The 27,215-nt window shown below is 41.1% G+C and overlaps 1 protein-coding gene across 1 annotated transcript in view; it reads right to left on the bottom strand.

Moving 5' to 3' along the window:
- Positions 1-10,490: 10,490 nt before the first annotated feature.
- The window catches only part of LOC132390921 (SH3 domain and tetratricopeptide repeat-containing protein 1-like), a 91,346-nt gene continuing 74,621 nt past the window's right edge, over positions 10,491-27,215 (bottom strand). Inside the window, exons 12-15 of the mRNA XM_059963456.1 lie at positions 23,532-23,654; positions 18,894-19,044; positions 14,735-14,931; positions 10,491-10,739 (exon numbers count right to left, since the gene is read on the bottom strand). Coding sequence (XP_059819439.1) covers positions 10,491-10,739; positions 14,735-14,931; positions 18,894-19,044; positions 23,532-23,654 — 720 coding nt within the window. The remainder of the gene's footprint in view (positions 10,740-14,734; positions 14,932-18,893; positions 19,045-23,531; positions 23,655-27,215) is intronic.

Below are 27,215 nucleotides of genomic sequence, written 5' to 3' on the forward strand. Positions count from 1 at the left end.
TGTATTTGAACTGCTGCTGCTATATTAACAACTTCCATGACATGAGCTGGTGATAAAAAAGCTGATTCTGAATCTGATTCACTGGGACTCCCATACTGTAAAAGGACATCTTTTCTTAGATGAGGAGCCTAAAACTCTTCACAATACACAAGGTGAGGCCACATCAGTGTCTTATAAAGCCTCCGCAACACATCTCTGCTCTTGTATTCTAGATCTCTTGAAATGAATGCTAACATTGTATTTGCCTTCCTCACCACCCACTCAACCTGAGTTAACCTTTAGGGTGTTCTGCACAAGGTCTTCCAAGTCCCCTTGCATCTCAGATTTTTGGATTATTCTCCCCATCAGAAAATAGTCCACACATTTATTTCTACTACCTAAGGGCATGCCCATGCATTTTCCAATGTTGTATTTCATTTGCCGCCCTCTTGCCCTTTCCTAATCTGTCCAATTCCTGTTTCTTCAACACTACCTGCCCCTCCACCAATCACCAATCTGTAAATTTGGTGACAAAGCCATCTATTCCATCATCTAAATCATTGATATTTAGCATAAAATGAAACACCGACTCCTGCAGAACACCACTAATCACTGGCAGCCAACCAGAAAAGGATCCTTTTATTCCCACTCGCTGCCTCCTACCAATCAGCCAATCCTCTAACCATGCCAGCAACTTTCCTGTGATACCATGGGCTCTTAACATGGTAAGCAGCCTCATGTGTGGCACCTTGTCAAAGGCCTTCTGAAAGTCCAAATCTACAACATCCATTGCACCCCCTTTATCTAACCTACATGTAATCTCCTCAAAGAATTCCAACAGGTTCATCAGGCAGGATTTTCCCTTAAGGAAACCATGCTGACTTTGTACTATCTTGTCCTGTGTCACCAAGTACTCCATCCTTAAGAATTGACTCCAACATTTTCCCAACCACTGAGGTCAGGCTAATTTGGCTATAATTTCCTTTCTGCTTCCTTCCTCCTTTCTTAAAGAGTGGAGTTACATTTGCAATTTTCCAGTCTCCGGCACCATGCCAGAGTCCAATGATTTTTGAAAGGTTATTACTAATGCCTCCACAATCTCTACCACTACCTCTTTCAGAACCTTAGGATGCAGATCCCGTCTGGGTGACTATGTACCCTTAGGTCTTTCAGCTCTTTAAGCGCCTTTTCCCTTGTAATAGTAACTGAACTCACTTCTCTTCCCTCACACCCTTCAACACCTGGCACACTGCTAGTGTCTCCCACAATGAAGACTGATGAAAAATACTCATTTAGTTCATCTGCCATCTTCTTGTCCCCTGCTATTACATCTCCGGCCTCATTTTCTAGCAGTTCTATATCCAATCTCATCTCTTTTTTTACATTCTTGAAAAAGCTTTTACTGTTCACTTTGATATTGTTTGCTAGCTTGCTTTCATATTTCATCTATTCCCCCAATGATTCATTTAGTTGCTTTCTGTAGGTTTTTAAAAGCTTTCCAATCGTCTATCTCTCTGCTAATTTTTGCTTTCTTGTATGCCCTCTCCTTTGATTTTACATTAGCTTTGACTTCCCTCGTTGTTAGCCATAGATGTACTATTTTACTATTTGAGCATTACATCGTTTTCGGAATACACACATCCTGCACCTTCTTCATTTTTCCCAAAAACTCAAGCCATTGCTGTCATCCCTGCCAGCAGCTCCTTCCAATTTACTTTGGCCAACTGCTCTCTCATACCACTGTAATTTCCCTTACTCCACTGAAATACTGCTACATAAGAGTTTACTTTCTTCCCATCAAATTTCAAGATGAACTCAATTATATTTGTGATCACTGCCCCTGAAGGGCTCTTTTATCTTAAGCTCCCTAATCACCTCCAGTTCATTATGTAACACCCAATCCAATATAGCTGATCCCCTAGTACACTCAATGACAAACTACTATATATATAAAAAAAATCTTGTTGGTTTCAACAAACTCACTCTCTTGAGATCCCTTTCCGTCCTGATTTTCCCCAATCGACCTGCATGTTGAAATCTCCCATGACTATTATAACATTGCCCTTTTGACATGCCTTTTCTATTTCCCTTTGTAATCTGTAGTCCACATCCCAGCTGCTATTGGGAGGCCTGGATATAACTGTCATCAGGGTCCTTTTACCCTTGCAGTTTCTTAACTCAACCCACAAGGATTCAACATCTTTCGATCCTCTGTGTCATCTTTCTACTGATTTGATGACATACTTTACCAACAGAGCCATGTCACCCACTCTGCCTACCTTCCTATCACTCCGATACAACGTGTAACCTTGGACATTCAGCTCCCAACTACAACCATCCTTCAGCCATGATTCAGTGATGGCCACAACACCATACCTGACCATCTGTAATAATGCAACAAGATTATTCACTATATTTCTTATACTCCGCGCATTGTGATATAACATTCTGAGTACAGCATTTGCTACACCTTTTGATTCTGAATCCCTAATGCACTGACACTCACCCTGCTGGCTGCAATTTTGTCCCATCATCTGTCTGCACGTTATCTTTGCTTTTTTAACCATCTGTCCTATCCTGAGTCCCTTCACTCCAGTTCCCACCACCCTGCCAAATAAATTTAAACCCTCCCCAACAGCTATAACAAATTTGTCCATGAGAATATTGGTCTGAAATTGCCTTGCAGTGATTACTACATGCATTTTCTGAAGAGTTATTCATAAGGTGATTCAGATAAAGGTACTTACCAACACTGAAACATTTAGTAAGAGTTACCAGAATGGGATAACTGAGCATACAATATTATATTAAGGAACCTGAAATGAAACAGCTTTCCATTATATTGGTTGAACTAAGAAAAAAAATCATGTGGATCATGTGAATAATCAGAGGCTTTTTCCCAGGGGTGAAATGGTTGCCACAAGAGGACGCAGGTTTAAGGTGCTTGGAAGTAGGTACAGATGAGATGTCAGGGATAAGTATTTTTACTCAGAGAGTGGTGAGTGCATGGAATGGGCTGCCGGCAATGGTGATGGAGGCCGATACGGTAGGGTCTTTTAAGAGGCTTTTAGATAGGTACATGGAGCTTAGTAAAATAGAGGGCTACAGGTAAGCCTAGTAATTTCTAAGGTAGGGGCATGTTCTGCACAACTTTGTGGGCCAAAAGGGCCTGCATTGTGCTGTAGGTTTTCTAAAAGGTTCAAGCCAAAGTCAACTTCTGTCTGCTATGGATGGGTCAGAACAAGTCAATCCTACAACCCTTCTGACATTGCAATGAGTACCTTATTACCAATAGAAAATGCACAATCATGTGCAAAGTACTTTCTTTGTGATATAGTTTTGTAACAATTAAACTATTTCCAAACAGTGGAGGTTCCTTTAACAAAATTTAGTGCAAGTGTCATGAATTGAAATGAACCTATTGAAGAAAGAATGACTATGAAGCACACAACTCCTAGATCTACAATATTTATCACTTTATTGCATTTGCTATTTTTCTTCCACTTTGGATTTCATGCACGTTGTATTAACTCTTTGGCATCTTTCATTTTCCAAAATGTGGTATATCTGCTCAGTCTTTCAGCAAACAGCAAACACAACAGCATTCAATTTCAGGTCAATAACCATATAACAATTACAGCACGGAAACAGGCCATCTCGGCCCTTCTAGTCCGTGCTGAACGCTTACTTTCACCTAGTCCCACTGATCCACACTCAGCCCATAACCCTCCATTCCTTTCCTGTCCACATACCTATCCAATTTTACTTTAAATGACAATACCAAACCTACCTCTACCACTTCTACTGGAAACTCGTTCCACACAGCTACCACTCTCTGTGTAAAGAAATCCCCCCCCCCCCCCGTGTTACCCCTAAACTTTTGCGCCCTAACTCTCAACTCATGTCCTCTTGTTTGAATCTCCCCTACTCTCAACTCTATCTATCCCCCTCATAATTTTAAATACCTCTATCAAGTCCCCCCTCAACCTTCTACTCTGCAAAGAATAAAGACCTAACTTGTTCAACCTTTCCCTGTAACTTAGGTGCTGAAACCCAGGTAACATTCTAGTAAATCTTCTCTGTGCTCTCTATTTTGATGACACCTTTCCTATAATTCAGTGACCAGAACTATACACAATACTCCAAATTCAGCCTTACCAATGCCTTGTACAATTTTAACATTACATCCCAACTCCTATACTCAATGCTCTGATTTATAAAGGCCAACATACCAAAAGCTTTCTTCACCACCCTATCCACATGAGTTTCCACTTTCAGGGAACTATGCACCATTATTCCTAGATCACTCTGTTCTACTACATTCTTCAATGCCCTGCCATTTACCATGTATGTCCTATTTGAATTATTGCTTCCAAAATGTAGCACCTCACACTTATCAGCATTAAACTCCATCTACCATCATTCAGCCCATTCTTCTAACTGGCCTAAATCTCTCTGCAAGCTTTGAAAACCTACTTCATTATCCACAACGCCACCTACCTTAGTATCATCTACATACTTACTAATCCAATTTACCACCCCATCATCCAGATCATTAATGTATATGGCAAATAACATTGGACTCAGTACAGTTAGATCCCTGAGGTACACCACTAGTCACCGGCCTCCAACCTGACAAACTGTTATCCACCACTACTCTCTGGCATCTCCCATCCAGCCACCGTTGAATCCATTTTACTATTTCAATATTAATACCTAGCAATTGAACGTTCCTAACTAACCTTCCATGCGGAACTTTGTCAAAGGCCCTACAGAAGTCCATATTGACAACATCCGCTGTTTTACCCTCGTCAACTTTCCTCATAACCTCTTCAAAAAATTCAATAAGATTTGTCAAACATGACCTTCCATGCACAAATCCATGCTCACTGTTCCTAATTAGACCCTGTCTTTCCAGATAATTATATATACCATCTCTAAGGATACTTTCCATTAATTTACCCACCACTGATGTCAAACTGACAGGCCTATAATTGCTGGGTTTACTCTGAGAACCCTTTTTAAACAATGGAACCACATGAGCAATATGCCAATCCTCCGGCACCATCCCTGTTTCTAATGATATTTGGAATATTTCTGTCAGAGCCCCTGCTCTTTCTACAGTAACTTCCCTCAATGTCCTAGGGAATATCCTATCAGGACCCGGAGATTTATCCACTTTTATATTCCTTAAAAGCGCCAGTACTTCCTCCTCTTTAACCGTCATAGTTTCCATAACTTCCCTACTTGTTTCACTTACCTTACACAATTCAATATCCTTCTCCTTAATGAATACCAAAGTAAAGAAATTGTTCAAAATCTCCCCCATCTCTTTCATCCACACATAGCTGGCCACTCTGATTGTCTAAGGGACCAATTTTATCCCTCACTATCCTTTTGCTATTGTTACGTACTTGTGACACGTGACAGTGGTACCCTTGTCATGTGACTGGGGTTGAAGTTGTACTGGACTTGAGGTAATAGTCTTGTGATGGTGGAGTGATGTCATTTTCCCACCAGTAGACATTATGTGACAGGTTTTTTTTTTACAGGGTATAAAAAGAAGACCCCACCCTGTGAGGGAGGGGCAGTTCGTGGCTGGATTTGCCAAGCTGACTTCATGCCACTGCGTGATTTAATGTGATGACACAGTTTAGTTGAAAGATGAAGTTTTATCTAACGCCTAAAGTTTAAAAGGTCATTGCCAGCAGTTTCTTTACAATACTGCTAGTTGAGAATCAGTGGAGAGTGAAGATCGGAGTTCGGGAGTTAAAGATAGCGGAGAATCTATTTCGACGGTGAAATGGGTTCCACCTTGTTTAATCCTTAATCGGAAGGAGTTCGTTGACTGTTCTCGTGTTAATCTCTGCGGGATAGCAGAAAAGATTGAGGACAATGTGATAAAGGAAAGGTCAGTGCCTTTAAGCCGTTACGTTTCGTAAATTCTTTGTGGGAAAAGTTTGACGTCGGGGATCGAAGCAAAACGACGTGAAAGAGAATTTAAATAGTCTTAAAAAGTCTCTCCCTTAAATGGACTGTGAGCATTTCGAACTTTTGGCAATACTACTTTAAAGAACTGTTTTGAGCTGCATCGCTTTAAGAACGGTTTAAGCTGCCGCACAGCAGCTCATTTCCGGTTATGTTAGTGTTTGTTTACTTTTGGGGGGGGGTTTGTTTACAGTGTTTAATAAATGTGTTATTTGTTATACAAACCCTTGCCTAACTCATATATTTATTGTTGCCTGAATATGTAACACTATTAATACAACTGTAGAAACCCTTTGGATTTATTTTCACCTTACTTGCCAAAGCAACCTCATATCTTCTTTTAGCTTTTCTAATTTCTTTCTTAAGATTCCTCTTACATTCTTGATATTCCTCAAGCACCTCATTTACTCTATGCTGCCTATATTTATTGTAGATATCTCTCTTTTTCATAACCAAGTTTCCAATATGCCTTGAAAACCATGGCGCTCTCAAACTTTTAACCTTTCCTTTCAACCTAACCGGAACATAAAGATTCTGTACCCTCAAAATTTCACCTTTAAATGACCTCCATTTCTCTATTACATTCTTCCCATTAAATAAATTGTCCCAATCCACTCCTCCTAAATCCTTTCGGATCTCCTCAAAGTTAGCCTTTCTCCAGTCAAAAATCTTAACTCTGGGTCCAGTCCTATCCTTCTCCATAATTATATTGAATCTAATGGCATTTTGATCACTGGACCCGACGTGCTCCCCAACACGTACCTCCGTCACCTGACCTATCTCATTCCCTAACAGAAGATCCAACACTGCCCCTTCTCTGGTCGGTACCTCTATGTATTGCTGCAAAAAACTATCCTGCACACATTTTACAAACTCCAAACCATCCATCCCTTTTACAGAATGGGCTTCCCAGTCTATGTGTGGAAAATTAAAATCTCCCACAATCAGAACCCTGTGCTTACTACAAACATCTGCTATCTCCTTGGAAATCTGCTCCTCCAATTCTCGCTCCCCATTAGGTGGTCTATAATACACCCTTGTAAGTGTTACTACACCTTTCCTATTCCTCAATTCCACCCAAATAGTCTCCGTTAACGAGCTCTGTAATCTATCCTGCCAGAGCACCGCTGTAATATTTTCTCTGACAAGCAACGCAACACTTCCCCCTCCTGTCCCTCCAATTCTATCACATCTGAAGCAACAAAATCCAGGAATATTTAGTTGCCAATCATACCCCTCCTGCAACCATGTTTCACTAATAGCTACATCATCATATTTTCAGGTATCAATCAATGCTCTAAGCTCATCCACCTTTCTTACAATGCTCCTAGCATTAAAATAAATGCATTTAAGAAATTCTCCACCTCTTCCTTTCTGTTTATCTCTAACAGCACAAAGAACTTCACTGTCTTCTTTTTCTTCCTTCTCCCATACATCTGTTTCTGCACTCTGGTTCCCCTCCCCCCTCATATCTAGTTTAAATCCATTGAAGCCTCTCTAGCAAACCTACCTGCAATAATATTTGTTCCCCTCCAGTTCAGATGTAAACCGTCCCACCGGAACAGGTCCCACCTTCCCTGGAAAACTGCCCAATTATCTATAAATCTGAAGCCCTTCCTCCTGCACCATGTCTTCAGCCATGTGTTGATCTGCACTATCGTACTATTTGTAAACCCACCTGCATTTGGCACTGGTAGCAATCCTGAGATTGCTATCCTGGAGGTCCTGTCCTTTAACTTGGCACCTAGCTCCCTAAATTCACCTTTCAGAACCTCCTTACTCTTCCTACCCACGTCATTGGTCCCTACATGGACCACGACATCCGGCTGCTCACCCTCCCTCTTGAGAATACTGAGAACTCGATCCGAGATATCATGGACCCTGGCACCAGGGAGGCAACAGACCATCCGGAATTCTCGATCTCTTCCACAGAGCCTCCTATCTGTTCCCCTAACTATCGAATCCCCTATCACTACTGCTCTCCTCTTCTCCCTCCTTCCCTTCTGAGCTGAGGGTCCAGTCTCGGTGCCAGAGATGCAACCACTGCAACTTGTCCCTGGTAGGTCATTCCCACCAACAGTATCCAAAACGGTATACTTATAGTTGATGGGAACGGCGACAGGGGTGCTCTGCTCTTCCTGTCTATTCCCCTTCCCTCTCCTGACAGTCACCCAACTACCTGACTCCTCGGGGTAACTATCTCACTGAAACTCCTGTCTATTTCTGCCTCTGCCTCCCGAATGATCTGAAGTTCATCCAGCTCCAGTTCCCTAACATGGTTTGTCAGGAGCTGCAGCTGGATACACCTTTTGCAGGTGCAGGACAACAGTGCTCACCCGACTTCCCACATACTGCAAACCAAGCACTCAACTACCCTAACTGCTGCCTCCATTACCTACTCCTAAGCTAATTAGATTAATTTAAAGGAGCTTACCTGGCCTTACCTCACCTGGAGTGAAGCTCGTATTCAGCCTCTGCTCGCTTTTTAAATTCCCCCGCTGATCTCTGAGGCCGAATTTCACGTGCTAGCGTAGTCGTGCCCCGTTCAAACCTCACCTCTGCCTGTTCTCACTGAAGCCTGATTGAGCCAAAGCTGTCAAACCCTAGATGATGAAACATCTCAAACCTAATTCTGTCTCCTGCTACAGATGTGACCAGAACTGCTGAGTTTATCCCAGAATTTTCTGTTTTTATTTCAGGCATTTTACTTTAAGCAGAGAGCTTTGAACTTCAAAACATGTATCAGCAGCTTAAAGCAGGTAGAAGTTACTTTGACAGTCAACGTATACAGAAAGATCATACTTAAAGTACGGCAAATAAACTTACTGGCACTATAAGAAATGCCTTATCATCATGGGAGAACTCTTAGCAACCTGATTAAAATATTTGGACACATTTGTCAAAATACTACTTAATTCTCTCTGTGGAGAGTTAAGAACACCAAATTTCTGGAAATGCACATAACAGACGATCTCACTTGGTCCCTGAGTTACAAAAGCACCACAGTGTTTCTGCTTCTTGAAGAGATTGAGGTGAGTGAGGCTCTCCACGGTTTAACCAGGTTTTACAAGAGCACCATTGAGAGTGTCCTGACCAAATGCAGGCACATACATTGCAAGGCATCTGACTGCAAGACTGTACAAAGGGCTGTGAGAACTGCCAAGAGGATCATCAGGGTCTCTCTTCCACTCAAGATATTTACCAGGAGTGCTGCATATGCAGGGCCCTTAGCATTGCAAATGATCCTCCCATCTGTCCAACAATCTCTTTGACCCCTACCATCAGACAGGAAAGTCTAGGAGTCTTAGGATGGGAGATAGCTTCTTCTCCCAGGCTGTGGGACTACTGAACTCCCTACTACCTCTTACCATTTATGAAGCACCAGTAGAATGACGCTGTTTATTTTTTAAACTTGTGATGTAAATGCATCTTAATATTTGTGGTAATATTATTTAGTGTTGTGTGCAAGTTGTAAGTACTGTGCTGTGCACTTGGTCTGGAGGAACATTGTTTCATTTGGTGATATACAGTATGTGTACACGGTTGAAATCACAATTAACTTGAACTTGAGAGAGCTGAGAAGTGTAGAGACTATCAAAGGGAAATGGCACAGCCACACAGAGTGCAGGTCAGATGGTTCTTGTCAGAAATAACAAGTTTGGCACCATCCCTGGCAACCATAGTACAGATAGTACCTTAGGAGAACAGCAAATGACCAACATTCTCAATTCAAATTATACAGAGGGGGCAAACAAGGCTAATCATCTGACTTGGTATTTTCTTTCCATTTGTTTACATTTTTCAGCCTCGAAAGAAGCTGCTAAAAGGTTTTCATGCTCTCTGAAGTTCTTGCAAAATTTTCTTAAACTTCCTTACAAGTGGAGTAATTTCTTTCCCCAAACATTTGAGCACAAAGTTGAGTTGATCTTTGAATGGCTGTGCAGTGCAGGTGAGATATGCTCATGTGAAAATTATATGGCAAACTTAAGCTCAGTTGCAATTACTCTAAGGCAATCTACCAGTTTATCTGTGCAGGGATGCAATTTAATTAGGTAGATCAGAGTTAGCATTAATCAGCAGCAAAAATAATTCCTATCAATTTCAGAGCATTGCGATTAAAATTGAGATAATAGGCAGATTTGGGATAAGCATAAAACATTAACATTTTGCAAAAAAAAACTCATCCTGTTCATTTCAAAAGCATTGCTCCTTACTGACATTTGCTCAACTGCTGTTGCAGAATTCCATACTCATTCTTTTGTATAAGTTTGTCGCTTTGTTCTTCTGTATATATTTGAAATTATCACCTGCAAATATTTTAAGCAAATACAAATGAGAAAAACTATGTACAAATTCTTTGTCACAATTACTGCCTGCAGAAAAATCACAGCCAAGGAAAGCTCATGAATATAAAACCAGAAGGAAGACTTCAATATCCGTGTTTTACCTTGTACATCTTAGCACACAACCTGGCTTTGAAATTAATTACCTTGAAGTAGCAGAGTAGCTACTTAATATTTGAATCATTTTGAGGACGTCGCTGTTGTAGTTTTGTAATATTGAACTGGAGAGAGATTTAGCCTTCGAATATTAAGTTCAGCAGCAAATTTTCTTGCTTTCTGATAGTAATAGAGTGACATTTCCCGATCCACAAGAAAATTGTGGTAGATTGTGGCAAGTCTAGTGCAGATTTTTAGTTGAGACTTCTTACTGCCCAAATCCATGGCTGCAGCGAGGGCTAAATGATAGTAACCCGCTGCATCAAAAGGGTCCTGAAATATACATTTTTTAAAAGTCAATAAGGATTACAAATATTCAGTCGCAAATATCATAACTGGCTCCACGTGAACCAAACTCCAACTCACAAAGTAAAACAGTCCCTCAACCCAAAGCCTCTACCGGCAATTAGTCATTTACATTAATCCTACTCTATGTTCATTTTTTGGTTGCTTTCATTCACAGCAAATATGTATGCCTTTATATAGAATTAGACCATAAGCTATAGGAACAGAATTTGACCCATTGAGCCTTATCTGCCATTTCATCATGGTTGATCCAATTTTCCTCTTAATTTTCCAATCTGCTGTCTTCTCCCTGTATCCTTTCATTCCCCAACTAATCAAGAATCTATCAACCTCTGTCCAATGACTTGGCATCCACAGCTGCCTGTGGCAACAAATTTCACAGATTCCTCACACTCTGGCTAAAGAAGTCCTCAACTCCTTTCTAGAAGCAAGTCCCTCTATTCTGAGACTGTCCCCTCTGGTCCTAGACTCTCCCACCATAGGAAATATCCTCTTCACACCACTCTATCAAGGCCTTTCAACATTTGCTAGGTTTCATTGAGATCACCCACACCATTCGCCTGAATTCCAGTGAGAAAGGCCCAGAGCCATCAAACACTTCTCATATGATAACTCTTTTAATCCTGGAATCATTTACGTGAACCTCCGTTGAACCCTCTACAATGTCAGCATGTCCTTTCTTAGATAAAGGGCCCAAAAACTGCCCACAATATTCCGTGAGGCCTTTATAAAGTCTCAACATTACATCCTTGCTACTATATTCTAGTCCTCTTGAAATGAATGCTAACATAGCATTTGCCTTCCTCACCAGACTCAACCTGCAAATTAACCTTTAAGGAAATCCCGCACAAGGACTCCCAAGTCCTTTGTACTTCATATTTTTGAATTTTCTCTCCATTCAGAAAATAGTCAGCCCTTTTACTTCTTTTACCAGTGAATGGCCATACACTTTGCACATTCTCCTAATTTGTCTGTCCTTCTGTAGCCTCTCAACTTCAAAACTACCTTCCCCTTCACCTAGCTTTGCCACAAAGTCATCAATTCTGTCATATTAGTCACTGATACATAGCACAAAAAAAAATGGTTCCAATACAGGCCTCTTGGAAACCTGAAAAGGTTCCCTTTATTCCCACTCTTTGCCTCCTGCCAATCAGCCACTGCTTTATCCATGCTAGAATCTTTCCTGTAATAACATGGGCTTGTAGCATGTTAAGCAGCTTCATGTGTGGAACCCTGTTAAAGGCCTTCTGAAAATCCAAGCACACAACAACCACCTTTTGTCTAGCCTTCTTGTTATTTCTTCAAAGAATTCCAACAGATTTGTCAGGCAAGATTTTCCCCTCAAGGAAAACATGCTGATTATGGTCTATTTTATCATGTGCCTCCAAGTACTTCGAAACCACATCCTCAACAATTGACTCCAATTTCTTCCCATCCACTGAAGTTAGACTAACTGACCCATATTTTCCTTTCTTCTCCTCCCTCCCTGATTGAAGAGTGGGGAGACATTTGCAATTTTCCAGTCCTCAGGAACCATACCAGAATCAATTGACATGGCAACTTCACATACATCTGCCCCGAAATCTCAAACTTCCAGCATTCAGCTAGTGTCTTCCACAGTGAAGACTGATGCAAAATACATACTCATTTCATCTGCCATTGTCCTCCATTCCTACTTCTTCAGTGTCATTTTTCAGCCATCTGATATCCTCTCTCACCTCTCTTTTACACTATGTATCTGAAGCAACTTTTGGTATCCTCTTTAATATTATTGGCTAGCCTACCTTCATATTCCAACTTTTTCTTCTTAATGACTTTTTAGTTTGTGTTTTTAGAATTGTGGGACCACACAGGAGTCAACATTTTACATGGTAATGATTAACACAAGGCTTTGAATTCAACATCTCAAATTGTGTTCCAACCTTCATCCCAGTACATCACAGGTAAAGCCCTCCCAAACGTTGAGTACTTATACATGAAACATTGTTGTAGAAAAGCAGTATCCATCAAAGATCCTCACCACCCAGGCCATGCTCTTTTCTCACTGCTGACATCAGGCAGAAGGTACAAGTGCCTCAGGACTCACACAACCGGGTTTAGGAACAGTTTCTACCACTCAACCATCAGACCCTTGAACAAAAGGGGATACCTACACTCATTCTATTTCGGTTTTCCCACAAATGATGGTCTCACTTTAAGGACTCTTTATCTTGTAATTTCATGCTCTTTCATTTCATGTTCTTTCTTATTTGTTATTTATTGCTATTTATTTATATTTGCACAGTTTGTTTTTAATTGATCCTGTTTACAATTACTATTCTATAGATTTGCTGAGTATGCCCACAGGAAAAATAATCTCAGGGTTGTATGTGGTGACACATATGTACTCTGAAAATAAATTTTACTTTGAACTCTCATCTGTAGAATAATTAATTACCTATTTATTAACTTACAATTTAATTTCTGTAAATGTTCTATCAAGTAATTTTTTTCTACAAGTGCTTGTTACTCTCTCACCTAAAGTTTGTAACAATTTTCACCACTGGCCAAGTCCTGATAGGAAGCATAGCATAAATTCTAAGTTTTCCCCATTTGAACTTGATAACTTGACACATGATAACATGAGGCCATTCAGCCTACTGGCTTCCATTAACAATCCCATTCTCCTTTTCCTTATTTCACTGTAGCCCTGCAGGTTAGTCTCTCACATGTTCAGTAATTTCCACTATGATTATTTTTTACCACTTACTTCACTTAGGTGAAGCAGTCATTTAAAGTGGCCAATTAACCAACCAGCAAGACTTTGTGGGAGAAAATCAGAGCAAGCAGCGGAAACCTCCATGATCACAGGGAGAACATACAAATTCTGCACAAACAATGCAAAGTTAGAATTGAACATTGCTCTCTGCAGTTATAAGGCAGCAGCAGTCACCTCATTACATCATGCCACCTTGCAGATGAACCATCTTCTCTAATCATACAAACCCATCTGGAGAAGGTCTTCCCTCAATAATGCTTTTTGAATGAGAAGCTCTGGGATTTTGACCCAGTTGGTAAAGGAATAGTGATACATTTCCAAGACAGGACGGAATAAAAATAATGTTCTTTAATAATCGGTGCCACAGTAGTGCAGCGGTTAGTACGATGCTATTACAACTCGGGATGTCAGGGTTCAGTCTGGTGAAATCTGTAAGGAGTCCAAATCCAGTTTCCTCCCACAGTCCAAAGATGTTCCAGGTAGGAAATTGGTCACTGAAAATTGAATGTAGTTTGGCTCACAGAACAGTGACAAGGGCAAGTATTGCAACTTCTGCAGCTGGATGGAAAGGAGCCACAAGGAGATTTCTACTGGAGAGAAGAGAATAGACAGGAGCTTCTAGAGAGAAGTTGCGATAATCTGCTGAAAGGAAAGAGATGGGGAAGCAGTGGCATTAGATGGTCATTTCCAGTGTCCTCCAGAGAATGATTTGCTGCTAGGGTGGAAGCAGAAGCCAAGGAAACATTTGCCTTGTTCATTGACCACACATTCATTACCAGTTCTAACATTTCCTTATATCTGTGTCAGACTTTACCTGATAAAGATACTGTGTATCACCTTGGAATATTTTGTAATATTAGTGGCACTCCATGAATATAAGTTTTTGCCATTTTAAATTTAAACATTTTTGTGTTTTCATTTTATAAAATATTTTTGACTATTAATTTGATCAATGTAACTTATCAAAGACCATGGCATCGGGGCAGCTAATTAACTTTTACTTGTACATAACTTAATACTAACAATATTCTATATCAGGAATTCAAGCTCTCTTATTTCGTTGTTAAGCCAATTAAAGTCAGACTTCTCTCTCCCAATTCAAACTGGCTATGTAGCTTTAAGTAGTACCAACATATGTATACAGCCCCATAATCTGGTTACATCAATATCATCAGCATTACACAAAGCAATATATCTTGTTTACCTTCAGATCATAGAAAGTCATGTCTCCAAGCTGTATATAAACTCGGACATAGTAAATAGTTTCCTCGTCATACTCCACTGGGTAGGAACAAAGTGAAAGTGCCTTAAGAAAGAAATGTTCAGCCATCTCACACTGACCAAGGGAGTGATGTACTGATGCCAAACGATGATAAGCAACACGTTCATTGAGTACATCTCCTGACAGACAAAATGTACATAATTACTGCTTACCACAGAGGTCATGGTCATTATCATACTCAACACCTCTCATATATTCATTCTTTGTAGCTACAGCCCGTCTACGTAAGATCTAATTTGATGTTCGCTTTGATAATCTGGAAGGGATACAACCTACCTTTCCATTAAGAAACAAATTTTCCAAAATTCACCCCCCAGAAAATATAGATTCATGTAATATTTCGGGTTCCAATTTTGTGCCACACTTCGAGTATGGTGAGCAGTTTCTTTGGCTCCTCATCTAAGAAAGGGTGTGCTGGCATTAGAGACGGCCCAGAGGAAGTTCACAAGAATGATCCCAGCAATGGAAAGATTAATTTATGAGGTGTGTATGGTTGCTTTGGGCCTGTACTCAATGGGGTTTTCTCATCGAAACTTATTGAATATTAAAAGGGCTAGATAGAGTGGATGTGGAGAGGATATTTCCTATAGTGGGGGAGCCTAGGACCAGAGGACACAGATAGGGTGGATTTGGAGAGGATGTTTCCTATAGTGGGGGAGTCTAGGACCAGAGTGCACAGATAGGGTGGATTTGGAGAGGATGTTTCCTATAGTGGGGGAGTCTAGGACCAGAGTGCACAGATAGGGTGGATGTGGAGAGGATGTTTCCTATAGTGGGGGAGTCTAGGATCAGAGGACACAGATAGGGTGGATTTGGAGAGGATGTTTCCTATAGTGGGGGAGTCTAGGACCAGAGTGCACAGATAGGGTGGATGTGGAGAGGATGTTTCCTATAGTGGGGGAGTCCAGGACCAGAGGACACAGATAGTGTGGATGTGGAGAGGATGTTTCCTATAGTGGGGGAGTCTAGGACCAGAGGGCACAGATAGAGCGGATGTGGAGAGGATGTTTCCTATAGTGGAGGAGTCTAGGACCAGAGGGCACAGATAGAGCAGATGTGGAGAGGATGTTTCCTATAGTGGGGGAGTCTAGGACCAGAGGGCACAGATAGAGCGGATGTGGAGAGGATGCTTCCTATAGTGGGGGAGTCTAGGACCAGAGGACACAGATAGAGTGGATTTGGAGAGGATGTTTCCTATAGTGGGGGAGTCCAGGACCAGAGGGCACAGATAGAGCGGATGTGGAGAGGATGTTTCCTATAGTGGGGGAGTCTAGGACCAAAAGACACAGATAGGGCGGATGTGGAGAGGATGTTTCCTACAGTGGGGGAGTCTAGGACCAGAGGACACAGATAGGGTGATTTGGAGAGGATGTTTCCTATAGTGGAGGAGTCTAGGACCAGAGGGCACAGATAGAGCAGATGTGGAGAGGATGTTTCCTATAGTGGGGGAGTCTAGGACCAAAAGACACAGATAGGGTGGATGTGGAGAGGATGTTTCCTACAGTGGGGGAGTCTAGGACCAGAGGACACAGATAGGGTGATTTGGAGAGGATGTTTCCTATAGTGGAGGAGTCTAGGACCAGAGGGCACAGATAGAGCAGATGTGGAGAGGATGTTTCCTATAGTGGAGGAGTCTAGGACCAGAGGGCACAGATAGAGCAGATGTGGAGAGGATGTTTCCTATAGTGGGGGAGTCTAGGACCAGAGGGCACAGATAGAGCGGATGTGGAGAGGATGCTTCCTATAGTGGGGGAGTCTAGGACCAAAAGACTCAGATAGGGTGATTTGGAGAGGATGTTTCCTATAGTGGGGGAGTCTAGGACAGAGAGTACAGCCTCAGAGGGACGCCCCTTTAGAACAGAGATGAGAGGGTATTTTTTTTTTAGTCAGCAGGTGGAGAATCTGTTGGAATCATTGTCGCAGGTGATTGTGCAGGTCAAGTCATTGGGTATATGTAAAATGGAGGTTGACAGGTTCTTGTAAGGGTGTCAAAAGATACAGGGCAAAGACAGGAGAATAGGCGAGAGTGTTAATAAATCAGCCATGATAGAACGGTAGAGCAGAGTCAATGGGCCAGATAGCCTAATTCTACTCCTACATCCTATGATCTTAGTACCCGACAGCAATTTTCTCACTTTGACGCCAGGTACCCTACCAGCCTTCAAGGCAGCTGACTAATAATTTTAAAGTCTCACCCATCCCTAACCCCTATATATCCTTCAGGGCAGAGTGGTACTTTAAAATTGTTAGGTATAGGGGTCAAGGATTACTCTCTCTTTATTCGTCTAGTGATTCTTATTCATTTACCAACTAAATGTTGTTGTAATAAAGGAATACAACATAATAAGATTAGTAGTAACTACAGCTAGTGTCCTCTAAATGAGGTTTTGCCAAGTGCAATATTCTGGAACCTGCTAGTGCATCCCAATTTGGAAGCATGCACGTGGAACCCCATGCCTCAGATGGTTGGGCAGTGAAGGGGGAGAGGTGATGAACAAAAAAAAAGGAGAATCATAAAGATCAAACATTACACGAGATCTGAAATGTATGTTTTTCACACAGAGGGTTGTGATTATTTGGAACAAGCTGACATAGGAGGTATTAGCTTCAGATATAATTGCAAATACAATTGGTTAGGTACTTGAGCAGGAAGAACACTGATGGCTTTGGGTCTAATGCAAGCAAATGGAAATAGCATGGACAAGCATCTTTGATGGCTTTATGAGGTAGGAGAAAAGGGCCCATTTCTGTGCTGTAGATTCTATGAGCAAAGTAAATGGTGAAGCAGAAACGGAAGGATATTGGACATCTTAATCTGAATATGGGTTAAATGGTTCAATTTAATAACAGAGAAATATCAGAGTGTGTAAAATATACAGCCTGAAATTTCCACTCTTCACAGACAACCACAAAACAAGAAACCCCATAGAAACATGAGAGCCTTGAAGCACACCTCCCTCTCCCATCACACAAGCAGCAGCATCGACCATCCCCCTCCCCCACCTGCACCAACCCCACCCCCCACCATGCAAGCAATAGCAAAAGTCCTCCAAGAGACCTTGATCCAGAGTCCTTCAAAAACTACAGTTCATAACCCAGCACTCTAGTTATTGGTTAGGAAAGTGATTTTTGCCTTGTTTACTGAATAGTGGAGAACACTTGAGATGTCTGCTCAAGTGTTTGGCTGTCACTTGACTCACCAACAAGCTGAATTAGTTGCAACCTAAGCACTGAAATTCTTCCAGCCAGTTCCACCATGTCATACTAGAGGGCATATATTTAAGATGAGAAGGGGAAAGTACCAAAGGAGATGTGTGATTCACATGGAGGCAGTGGAACCCCGGAATGCTGGTGAAGGCACATAGAGTAGAAACATTCAACAGACTTTTCGATGAGCTCATGAATATGCAGAGAAGGGAGAGATCTAGTCAATGTGTGGGGAAGAGGAATTAGATTAATTAGGTTTAATTATCTTGGTACAACAACATGGGCTGAAGAACTTCTCCTGTGGTATACTAATATTTATGTCAATACTAATATTCATTCTATGATCTAACACTCATGTCAAACTGCAAGATATAGATTGCAGGTCACATTAAGATGACCCATGTATTTCATGGCTGAACTTTATAGCTGTGCAGATGAAACACAACCATTATACTCAATAATTAGGCGCTAGCTGTCTGGAAAATGACACAGGCTTCAGTGAAAGGATCCTACCCAATCCATGTAACAAAAGAAGGGACTTCACTCCAGGCATTCTTGTTACCTGAGATTTCCAAACTGTGGCAGATTAAGTTAAGAATTAAACTAAATGTGTAATTTCTTTCACTTCATTTCAATTAAAACATCCCCTTTCCCACTGATCCAAAGTAAATTAAACCCAGTTTTTAAACCTAACACTTTGCACATCCAGAGGTGATGCGCAACAATCTTCATTGAAGTATTTCATTCTGATGCTGAAATCTTGATAGCCAACAGATGCAAAATACTCTACTTAAAAACTATTCTCTGATAAGCTGGCTATTATTTTACTAATGAAAACATTATAGACGGACAGAAACACAAAGGCACATCTTACCAAGGACCACACTTAGTGTCAAAGCCATTTGGGCATATGTTAGGGCTTCCGAATAGATGCTCACATTCAGCAGAAGTTCAGCCAGCTTGTTACAAAGTCTGAGCTTCACCTTTGTGTTTTCAACTTTAACAGCAAGTGGAAGGGCTTGATCCTGTTAACAAACACATACAATCTGAAAACTTGTCCTTCATAGATTGATGAATTTTAGTAACAGATAATATATTAAAATCACCTCTGACATATCTTTCATAGAACAGAAAAAATGGTAGAATGCCTTTTAAGCATCTTGAAGTATGTTCAAAATTATATGGGTAAGAACTAAATCAATATTTCTACAGCTCAAACTAAAGTTCAATTAAAACAATCCAATTCCAATGGGATCCTACTGCTAAGCAGATCTATCCCGCTCCTCTCCACTTTCTACAGGGATCAGTCTCCATGCCACACCCTTACTCACTTGCCCCTCTCCGCTGATGCCCCTCCAGGTATTTATCCTTGCAAGTGTGACCAGTGCCACTACATTGCCAACTACCGCCAAGTGCTTTGAGAGGCTGGTGTTGAAGCATGTCAGCTACTGAGTAGCAATTTGGATACACTCCAATTCAACTACCGAAGCAACAGGTCTACAGCAGATGCTATCTTGTTGGCATTTACACAACCCTGGAACATTTGGACAGTAAAGATGCATAGATCAGGATGCTTTTTTATCAGTTCCAACTCAGCATTTAACATCATCATTCACTCTAAACTAATCAGTAAACTTGGGGGGGGGGAGGGCAGGCGAGGGGGACATCTCACCTGACCTGCAGAGGGGTCGGGGGGGGGGGAATTCAGTTGACATGGTCTATGTGGGTACCAACAACATATGTAGAATGAGGAAAGAGGTTCTGCTGAGGGAATTTCTGCAGCTAGAGACTAAATTAAAAAGAATCAAAAAGACGGTAATCTCTGGATTACTACCTGAGCCACGTGCAAACTGGCATAGGGTCAAGAAAATTAGAGCATTAAGTGCATGGCTCAAAGACTGGAGAAATGGGTTTGAATTCATGGGAAATTGGCACCAGTATTGGAGGAAGGAGGGAGCTGTACCAATGGAACGGGCTCCACCTGAACCGTGATGGGACCTGGATCCTAGTGAATCTCATAACTAGGGCTGAGGATAGAGCTTTAAACTAAATAATAGGTGGTGGGGGGGAGTTCAACAGATTGGACAAGTAAAAAAGACAAGTGTGGATGAAGATAAAGTAAAAGATAAAAAAGAGAAAAGTAAACATGGAGTCAAGAAAAATCAAGTGCGGAAGAGTAAAAGATTACCAGATTTTTAAAGCACAATGAGTATAAGGGCACTTTATTTGAATATCTGTAGTGTTGGAAACAAGGTCAGTGAACTTGTGGCTCAAATCAGTACAAAGGGGTATGATGTAGTGGCCACTACAGAAATGAGGTTTCCGGGTGGAGAGGATTGGGAATTAAATACCCAATGATATCAGGTATTACGCAAGGTAAGGAGGTGGGATAGCACTCTTTAACTAAAGATGAGATCAGGGCGATAGTGACAGTACAAAATTTAAGGAGAAGAATGTTGAATCCATCTGGGTAGAGATTAGGAATAGGAAAGGGGGGAAAAAAATCACTGGTGGGAGTTGTCTATTGGCCACCAAATAATAACATTACAGTGGCACAGACAGTAAACAGAAAAATATATATCTGAGGCATGTAAGAATGGAACAGCAGTTATCATGGGGACTTTAACTTGTAAATAGATTGGACAGATCAAGTTGGTCGAGGCAGTCTTGAGGAGGACTTCACAGAATGCATCCATGATGGCTTTCTGGAACAGCATGTTACTGAACCTACGTGCTATCTTTAGATCTGATCCTGTGCAATGAGACAGGTAAAATTAGTGATCTTGTAGGTAGGAATCAATAGACAATAGGTGCAGAAGTAGACCATTCGGCCCTTTGAGCCTGCACCGCCATTTTGAGATCATGGCTGATCAACTACTATCAATACCCGGTTCCTGCCTTGTCCCCATATCCCTTGATTCCCCTATCCATAAGATACCTATCTAGCTCCTTCTTGAAAGAGTGATCACAGTATGATAGAGTTTCTCATACAAATGGAGGGTGCAATAGTTTGATCTAAAACCAGAGTATTATGCCAAGACAATGGAGACTACAATGGGATGAGAGAGGATTTGGCTAGTGTAGACTGGGAACACAGGCTATATGGTGGGACAGTTGAGGAACAGTGGAAGACTTTCAAAGAGATTTTTCATGGTGCTCAACGAAAGTATATTCCAGTTAAAAGAAGGGGCAGTAAGGGTGGGAGAGTCAGCCTTGGATAACTAAGGGGAAAAAAGGCATTAAACTAAAAGTTCGTGCATACAAAGTCGCCAAGATAGTGGGGAATTGGAAGTTAGGAAAACTTTAAAAAGCAACAAAGAACCACTAAGTGAGCAATAAAGTGGAGGTAGATCATTAAAATAAGCTAGCACAAAAAATAAAAATGGATAGTAAAAGTTTTTATAAAATGGAAAAGGGTGGCTAAAGTGAACGTAGATCCCTTGCAGGACAAGAAGGGGGAATTGATGTTGGGTAATGAGGAAATGGCCAAGGCTTTGAATGACTATTTTGTGTCGGTCTTCAGGGTTGAGGACACATCTAACATGCCAAAGAGAGATGTTATGGATGCGATGAGAGGTGAGGACCTTGATACAATAGTTATCACTAAAGAAGTAGTGCTGACAAGTCCCCTGGTTCTGATGGAATGCATCCCAGGGTATGGAAAGAAATTGCAACAGTTAGAGTGGAGGCTTTGGCGATAATTTATCAAAATTCTCTGGACTCTGGTCAGGTCCTGGCAGATTAGAAAATGGTGAATGTCATGCCACTGTTGAAAAAGGATGTAGGCAAAAGGCAGGTAACTATAGGCCAGTTAGTTTAACATCTGTGATTGGGAAAATGCTTGAAGCTATCATTAAAGAAGAAATACCTTGGCATCTAGAAAAAAATGGATCCATCAGGCAGATGCAGCATGGATTCAGCAAAGGCAGGTCCTGTTTGATAAATTTACTGAGTTCTCTGAGGATATAACAAGCGCAGAGGATAGAGGTGAACAGGTGGACATTATTTACTTGGATTTCCAGAAGGTGTTCAATAAGGTGCCACATAAAAGACTTATCCATTAGATAAGGAGGCATAGAGCTGAGGGTGATGTATTAGCATGGACAGAGGATTGGTTAACTAATAGAAAGCAGTGAGTTGGGATACACGGGTGTTACTCTGGTTGGCAATCAGTGGTGAGTGGTGTGCCGCGGGGTTAGTGCTGGGCCTGCAACTGTTCACGATATACATTAATGATCTGGAAGAGGGGATCGAGTGTACTGTCTCTAAGTTTGCTGATGATACTAAATTGAGTGGAAAAGCAAATTGTGCAGAAGACATGGAGAGTCTGTAGAGAGATAGATTAAGTGAGTGGGCAAGGGGTCTGGCAGATGGAGTGCAATGTTGGTCAATGCGAGGTCATCCACTTTGGAAGGGAAAATGAAAGACCAGATTATCATTCAAATGGTAAAAAATTGCAGCATGCTGCTGAGCAGAGACTTGGGAGTGCTTGTGCATGAATCACAAAAGGTTGGTTTGCAGGTGCAGCAGGCTATCAAGGCAGCAAATGGATTTGTTGGCCTTCATTGCTAGAGGGATTGAATTTAAGAGCAGGGAGGTCATGCTGCAACTATACAGGGTACTGGTGAGGCCGCACCTGGAGTACTGTGTGCAATTCTGGTCTTCATACTTGAGGAAGGAAGGCTTTTGAACAAAAGGGGATTGCTACACTCATTTAAGGACTCTTATCTTGATATTGTTATTTATTGCTATTTCTTTATTATCTACATTTACACAGTTTGTTTACAGTTTACAGATTCTGTTTACAATTACTGTTCCACAAATTTGCTAAGTATGCTAGCAGAAAAGGAATCTTAGGGCTGTATATAGTGACATGTATGTATATACTCTCATAATAAATTTACTTTACATCAAAGTGTTGAGCATGGTGCAGCTAGTGACCTGAGCTGCATATATTTCAATGCAATAAGAAAGGCAGAGGAGCCCAGGGCATGGATCAACAGGTGGAATTATGACATCGTAGCTCTTAGTGAGACTTGGTTGCAGGAAGGATTAAAGGATTTAGAGGAACAAATTTGTAAAGAGATCACAGACCGTTGCAACCAGTAGTTTTGTGAAAACGACACCACACAATTATGACAAAAACAAGCTATGCTCACAAGGTGCTCAAAATATTGACAGATGATCCATGCCTACAGGCTTAGACAACTGTTGCATCTTAACAGAATATATTATTCTTGATAGATGGTCAATGAACTACCAGAGAAGCCCCATCTGCAATATTTTCAGGCAGAGAAAGAGGGAGGTGTATGGAAGATTTGCATATACCACTTTTCGAACTGATCTTACACAAATAGAAACTGAACAGATTAAACTTTCATGCCAAATTCTGGACTATAGGTTTTGGTAATTATTTCTACATCCAGCCTCCCGCTCCACTGGAATGTCAGGTTTAACAGCTTGAGAAAATTTATACATGGAATTAAAGCTTGCAGTTCAAGAAGGTACTTACCCTATAGAAGGTTATGGCTTTCTCTCTGTCTTGTGGCCCATTAAAGAATACATCTCCAGCAGCTTCAGAGATTTCCATTGCAATGTCCAATCTTTCTGTGCTTGCAGCAACATCTTGGGCAACCTTAAAAGGAGTTTACAAGTATATGCAAACTACTATTAATAATAAAAATTGCAAAATTAAAAATAATTGGATAGCATGTCCCAAAGTTTCTGACAGCTATTTACCAATCATCAAGTTAGTATAAAGCTGCTTAACCACAGTAGATTTATCTAACCAAAGGCCTTCCTTCATTTGGCAATCATACTGGTAAACATTTTGAATAATAAGTTCTCATGAGCATCTTATGTTCTTAGCTGGCTTTGAGTCCACAAATGCTTTGGAAATTAAAAATTATTTTGTATCTGTTCTGCTATCTTGAAATAAAGAAGCTGTAATCTCAGCTGGTTGTTGCAAGAGTGCATTAACTTATGAAAGGAAGCCAACTCTATCTTTGAGAACTTCAGTACAAAGCAAATCTTGTTCACTCAAGTGAACACATACCCAAACCACATGCCCAAACACAACGACAGTAATAGAGTTACATGAGATAGAATAATGCAGGTCAACAAGGGGAAATTTTCATGCACAGAATGGAAGCCATGTCTAAAACACTATAACACAAATAGAAACTCAATGCACATAACTTCTACCCTAAATTTTGGCCCAGTCATATAAGGAGCAGAATAAAGCCATTTAACCCAATGAATCTGCTCTGTAATTCAACCATGTCAAAAATTTCAATCCCATTCTTCTGTCTTCATTGCATAACCATTAATCACTTTACCTAACAATCTTTGTCTTAAACTTGGCTCCGGAGTTCTCAATGACAATGAATTCCATAGATTCATCGCCATCTGGCCGAAGAAATCCCACCCCAACTCAGTTTTAAAAAGATTCACTTTATTCTGAGGCTGTGTCCTTGGATGCAAGTCTTCCCTACATCATCACCACGCTCAGAATCATACAAAATATCAAAAAAAAAGAGCAACCAGAAACACATAACTACAGAGTCCAGTCCACAAACCATGTCGATGAAACCCTGCCCAAGACCCAAGACTCAATACTCTGGCAGCATCGAGAGAGAGAGAGACTGGTTAAAAGCAGGCACCCTCCTCCAGGAGCAGGGAGCAAGAGTGAGAAAGAGAGACCAGTCAAATGTAGGAAGATGGCACTGAACACCCACTCACCTTCTGCTCTCGCCCCCGTTGATTTCAATCTTGCTTGACAGTTTACTTGGTGAGATCAGCGAGAAATGGAGTTTGCACCTCACCTTCAGGCTGCACACTACACTCCAAACCTCCCTGAACTCTCTCAGAGGTAGATTGCTCAAACAGCCCGAAAACACACCATCAAAATATAAATCACAGGTCCTCATCGTAGTAGAATCATATTTGAAAGTACTAGTAGTAGTTTCATGAACTGTCTGAAGGACATTATTCACTTGAACCATTCAGAATCTGCTGGGTCATTCTGTTTTTCCTTTGTACGAGTACACCAAGCAATTAGGAAGTCTTATGGTACCTTGGCCTTTATTCGCATGTTTGAGTCCAAAATAAAGATAAAATACTGCAATTATATAGAGCACAGGTAAGACCAAACCTGAAATATTGCAGACAGAGGTGCTTTCCTTACCCAGGAAAGGATATGCAGAATCAGGTAAGAGCAATGGAGGCTATTCAGGATTAATTCCTGGGACTGGGCTTGAGGTGGTACCAGAGGGTTTTGATAAAGAGAGAGATCAAGCAGAATAAGCAGATCAAGCTGCTCAGTTTATGCTAATAATAGAATATCTCACTGAACCATTCTTAAGGCTGGAAAATTAATTGTTGCAATGCATTTTCTGATGACTGTAATGTCTAAAATTAATGGGTGGAGTCTTAAAAGGGTCAAACATTCAAAGGTGAGAAGAGAATACATTTCTTTAGCTAAAAGGCAGTGAATTTCTGAAATTTTCTACACAAGACGGCTGCACAGGGAGTCGATGAGAGTCCTGGAAGAAGATGGCGCCAGTGAAAAATGCGACCAAGGATGCCATCCTCCAGGCAGTTCATGAAACTACCTCTTTCACTTTTATGTCTCCTTTTCTTTCAAATGTCAGTCTGCTCTCGTTGGAACCTGTGATGTACATTTTGGTGTGTGTTTACAGGCTAAATGAGTGAAATCGACGTACTGCTGTCTCTGTGTCTGTTCTGCAAGGTATACAGCCTCGAGGCCAAGAAGCCTGGAGATGAGGCATGGGCCCATGATCAACTCTACTTCTCGCCGATTAATGAACCAGGGAAGATTGAAATCATCGAGGCGAGTGTGGAACATAAGATGTTGTTCTGCGGCATCTATCAGCCTTTCACTTGATGCTGACATTCTCTCTCTCTTTCTCCCTCTCCGCATCCCCCCCCCAATTCACTGCTCCCAGAGGAAGCTGCTTTCGTTCGAATGGTCTCTCTCCCTTGTGTCTGTGTGTGATAGTCTCTCTCTCTCCCCCCACCCCGTTCGCAGCTCCCAGAGGAAGGTCCTTGCGTTCCCTTGACGCTGTTGGAAGATGGTGCCGGAGCTGTGGGTCTTGGCAAGGTTTAATCAACGTGGTTTGTGGATTGGGCTCTGCAGTTGATGTTATGATGTGCTTCTGATTGATCCTTTCTGATTACTGTTTTGGGCGATTTTGAATCGGGGAGCCTGCAGATAATGAACACTGAGCTGAACGGAATAAGCCTGGACTTTTGATTTTGAGTTTCACGGTCAATTTTTTGTTGCTGTTGGTGTTTTTTTGCATGGGGGGTTGATGTTTTCTTTGAATAAGTTCCACGGTGTTTCTTTGTTTCATAGCTGTCTGTGGGGAAGGCGAATACTGCGTACATACTCTGATAATAAATGTACTTCGAATCGTTGAATCAATGAGTTTTGAATATTAACAGAATTACATAATTATGGGACTGTCATTGCTGAGGTAAAAGGCAAGCCAATGAATGATAGGCAGGCTCAAAGGCACAAATGGCTCACTTCTGCTTCAGTTTCTACTATCCTATTCTTATCAGTTTGATCCCTCTACTTGTTGACTACCTGCCCTTGAGAGTTTGCCATCAAGAGAAGATTCTGAAGAACTTTCCTAAATCTCTTTTTAACAATAAGAACACTTTGCATATCCACTTCGGTTTAAAAAAAATAAGTACACCTTATTTACTTGTCCTACTACCTTCAAAGATCCATGTGCACCTCACTGTTTTTTGGTTCCCATATTCTATTTAAATTGCACACTTATCTTGCTTCTGTGTGTTTTTCGTATTAACATGAATTACTTCACTGGCCATGTCTCAGTATACACACTGTTATTGTCACCCACAATTGAGATTCTAGTCATTTGCAAACTGGAAGCTGTACTCCGTATACACATAGCACTTGTGAGTGCTATGACGTGCTTTCCATGGATCCAAATTCTTGAACTGCGCCCATCTCAATTTATTTTGACCAGATGAGCTTTGGACGTGAGGACATTAATCCCTGTCTGCAAAAATGTGATGATCAGGTCAGGTTAAGTAGCTCCTTGCGGTGCACATTCTAATAACAGTTTTTCTTTACACCCATGATATCAAAACTATGATATGTCAACAAATTCCTTTTGAAAAATAATCTGGACAACTTAATCAT

Source organism: Hypanus sabinus, chromosome 3 (genome assembly GCF_030144855.1).
Source record: "Hypanus sabinus isolate sHypSab1 chromosome 3, sHypSab1.hap1, whole genome shotgun sequence".
Lineage (NCBI taxonomy): Eukaryota > Metazoa > Chordata > Chondrichthyes > Myliobatiformes > Dasyatidae > Hypanus > Hypanus sabinus.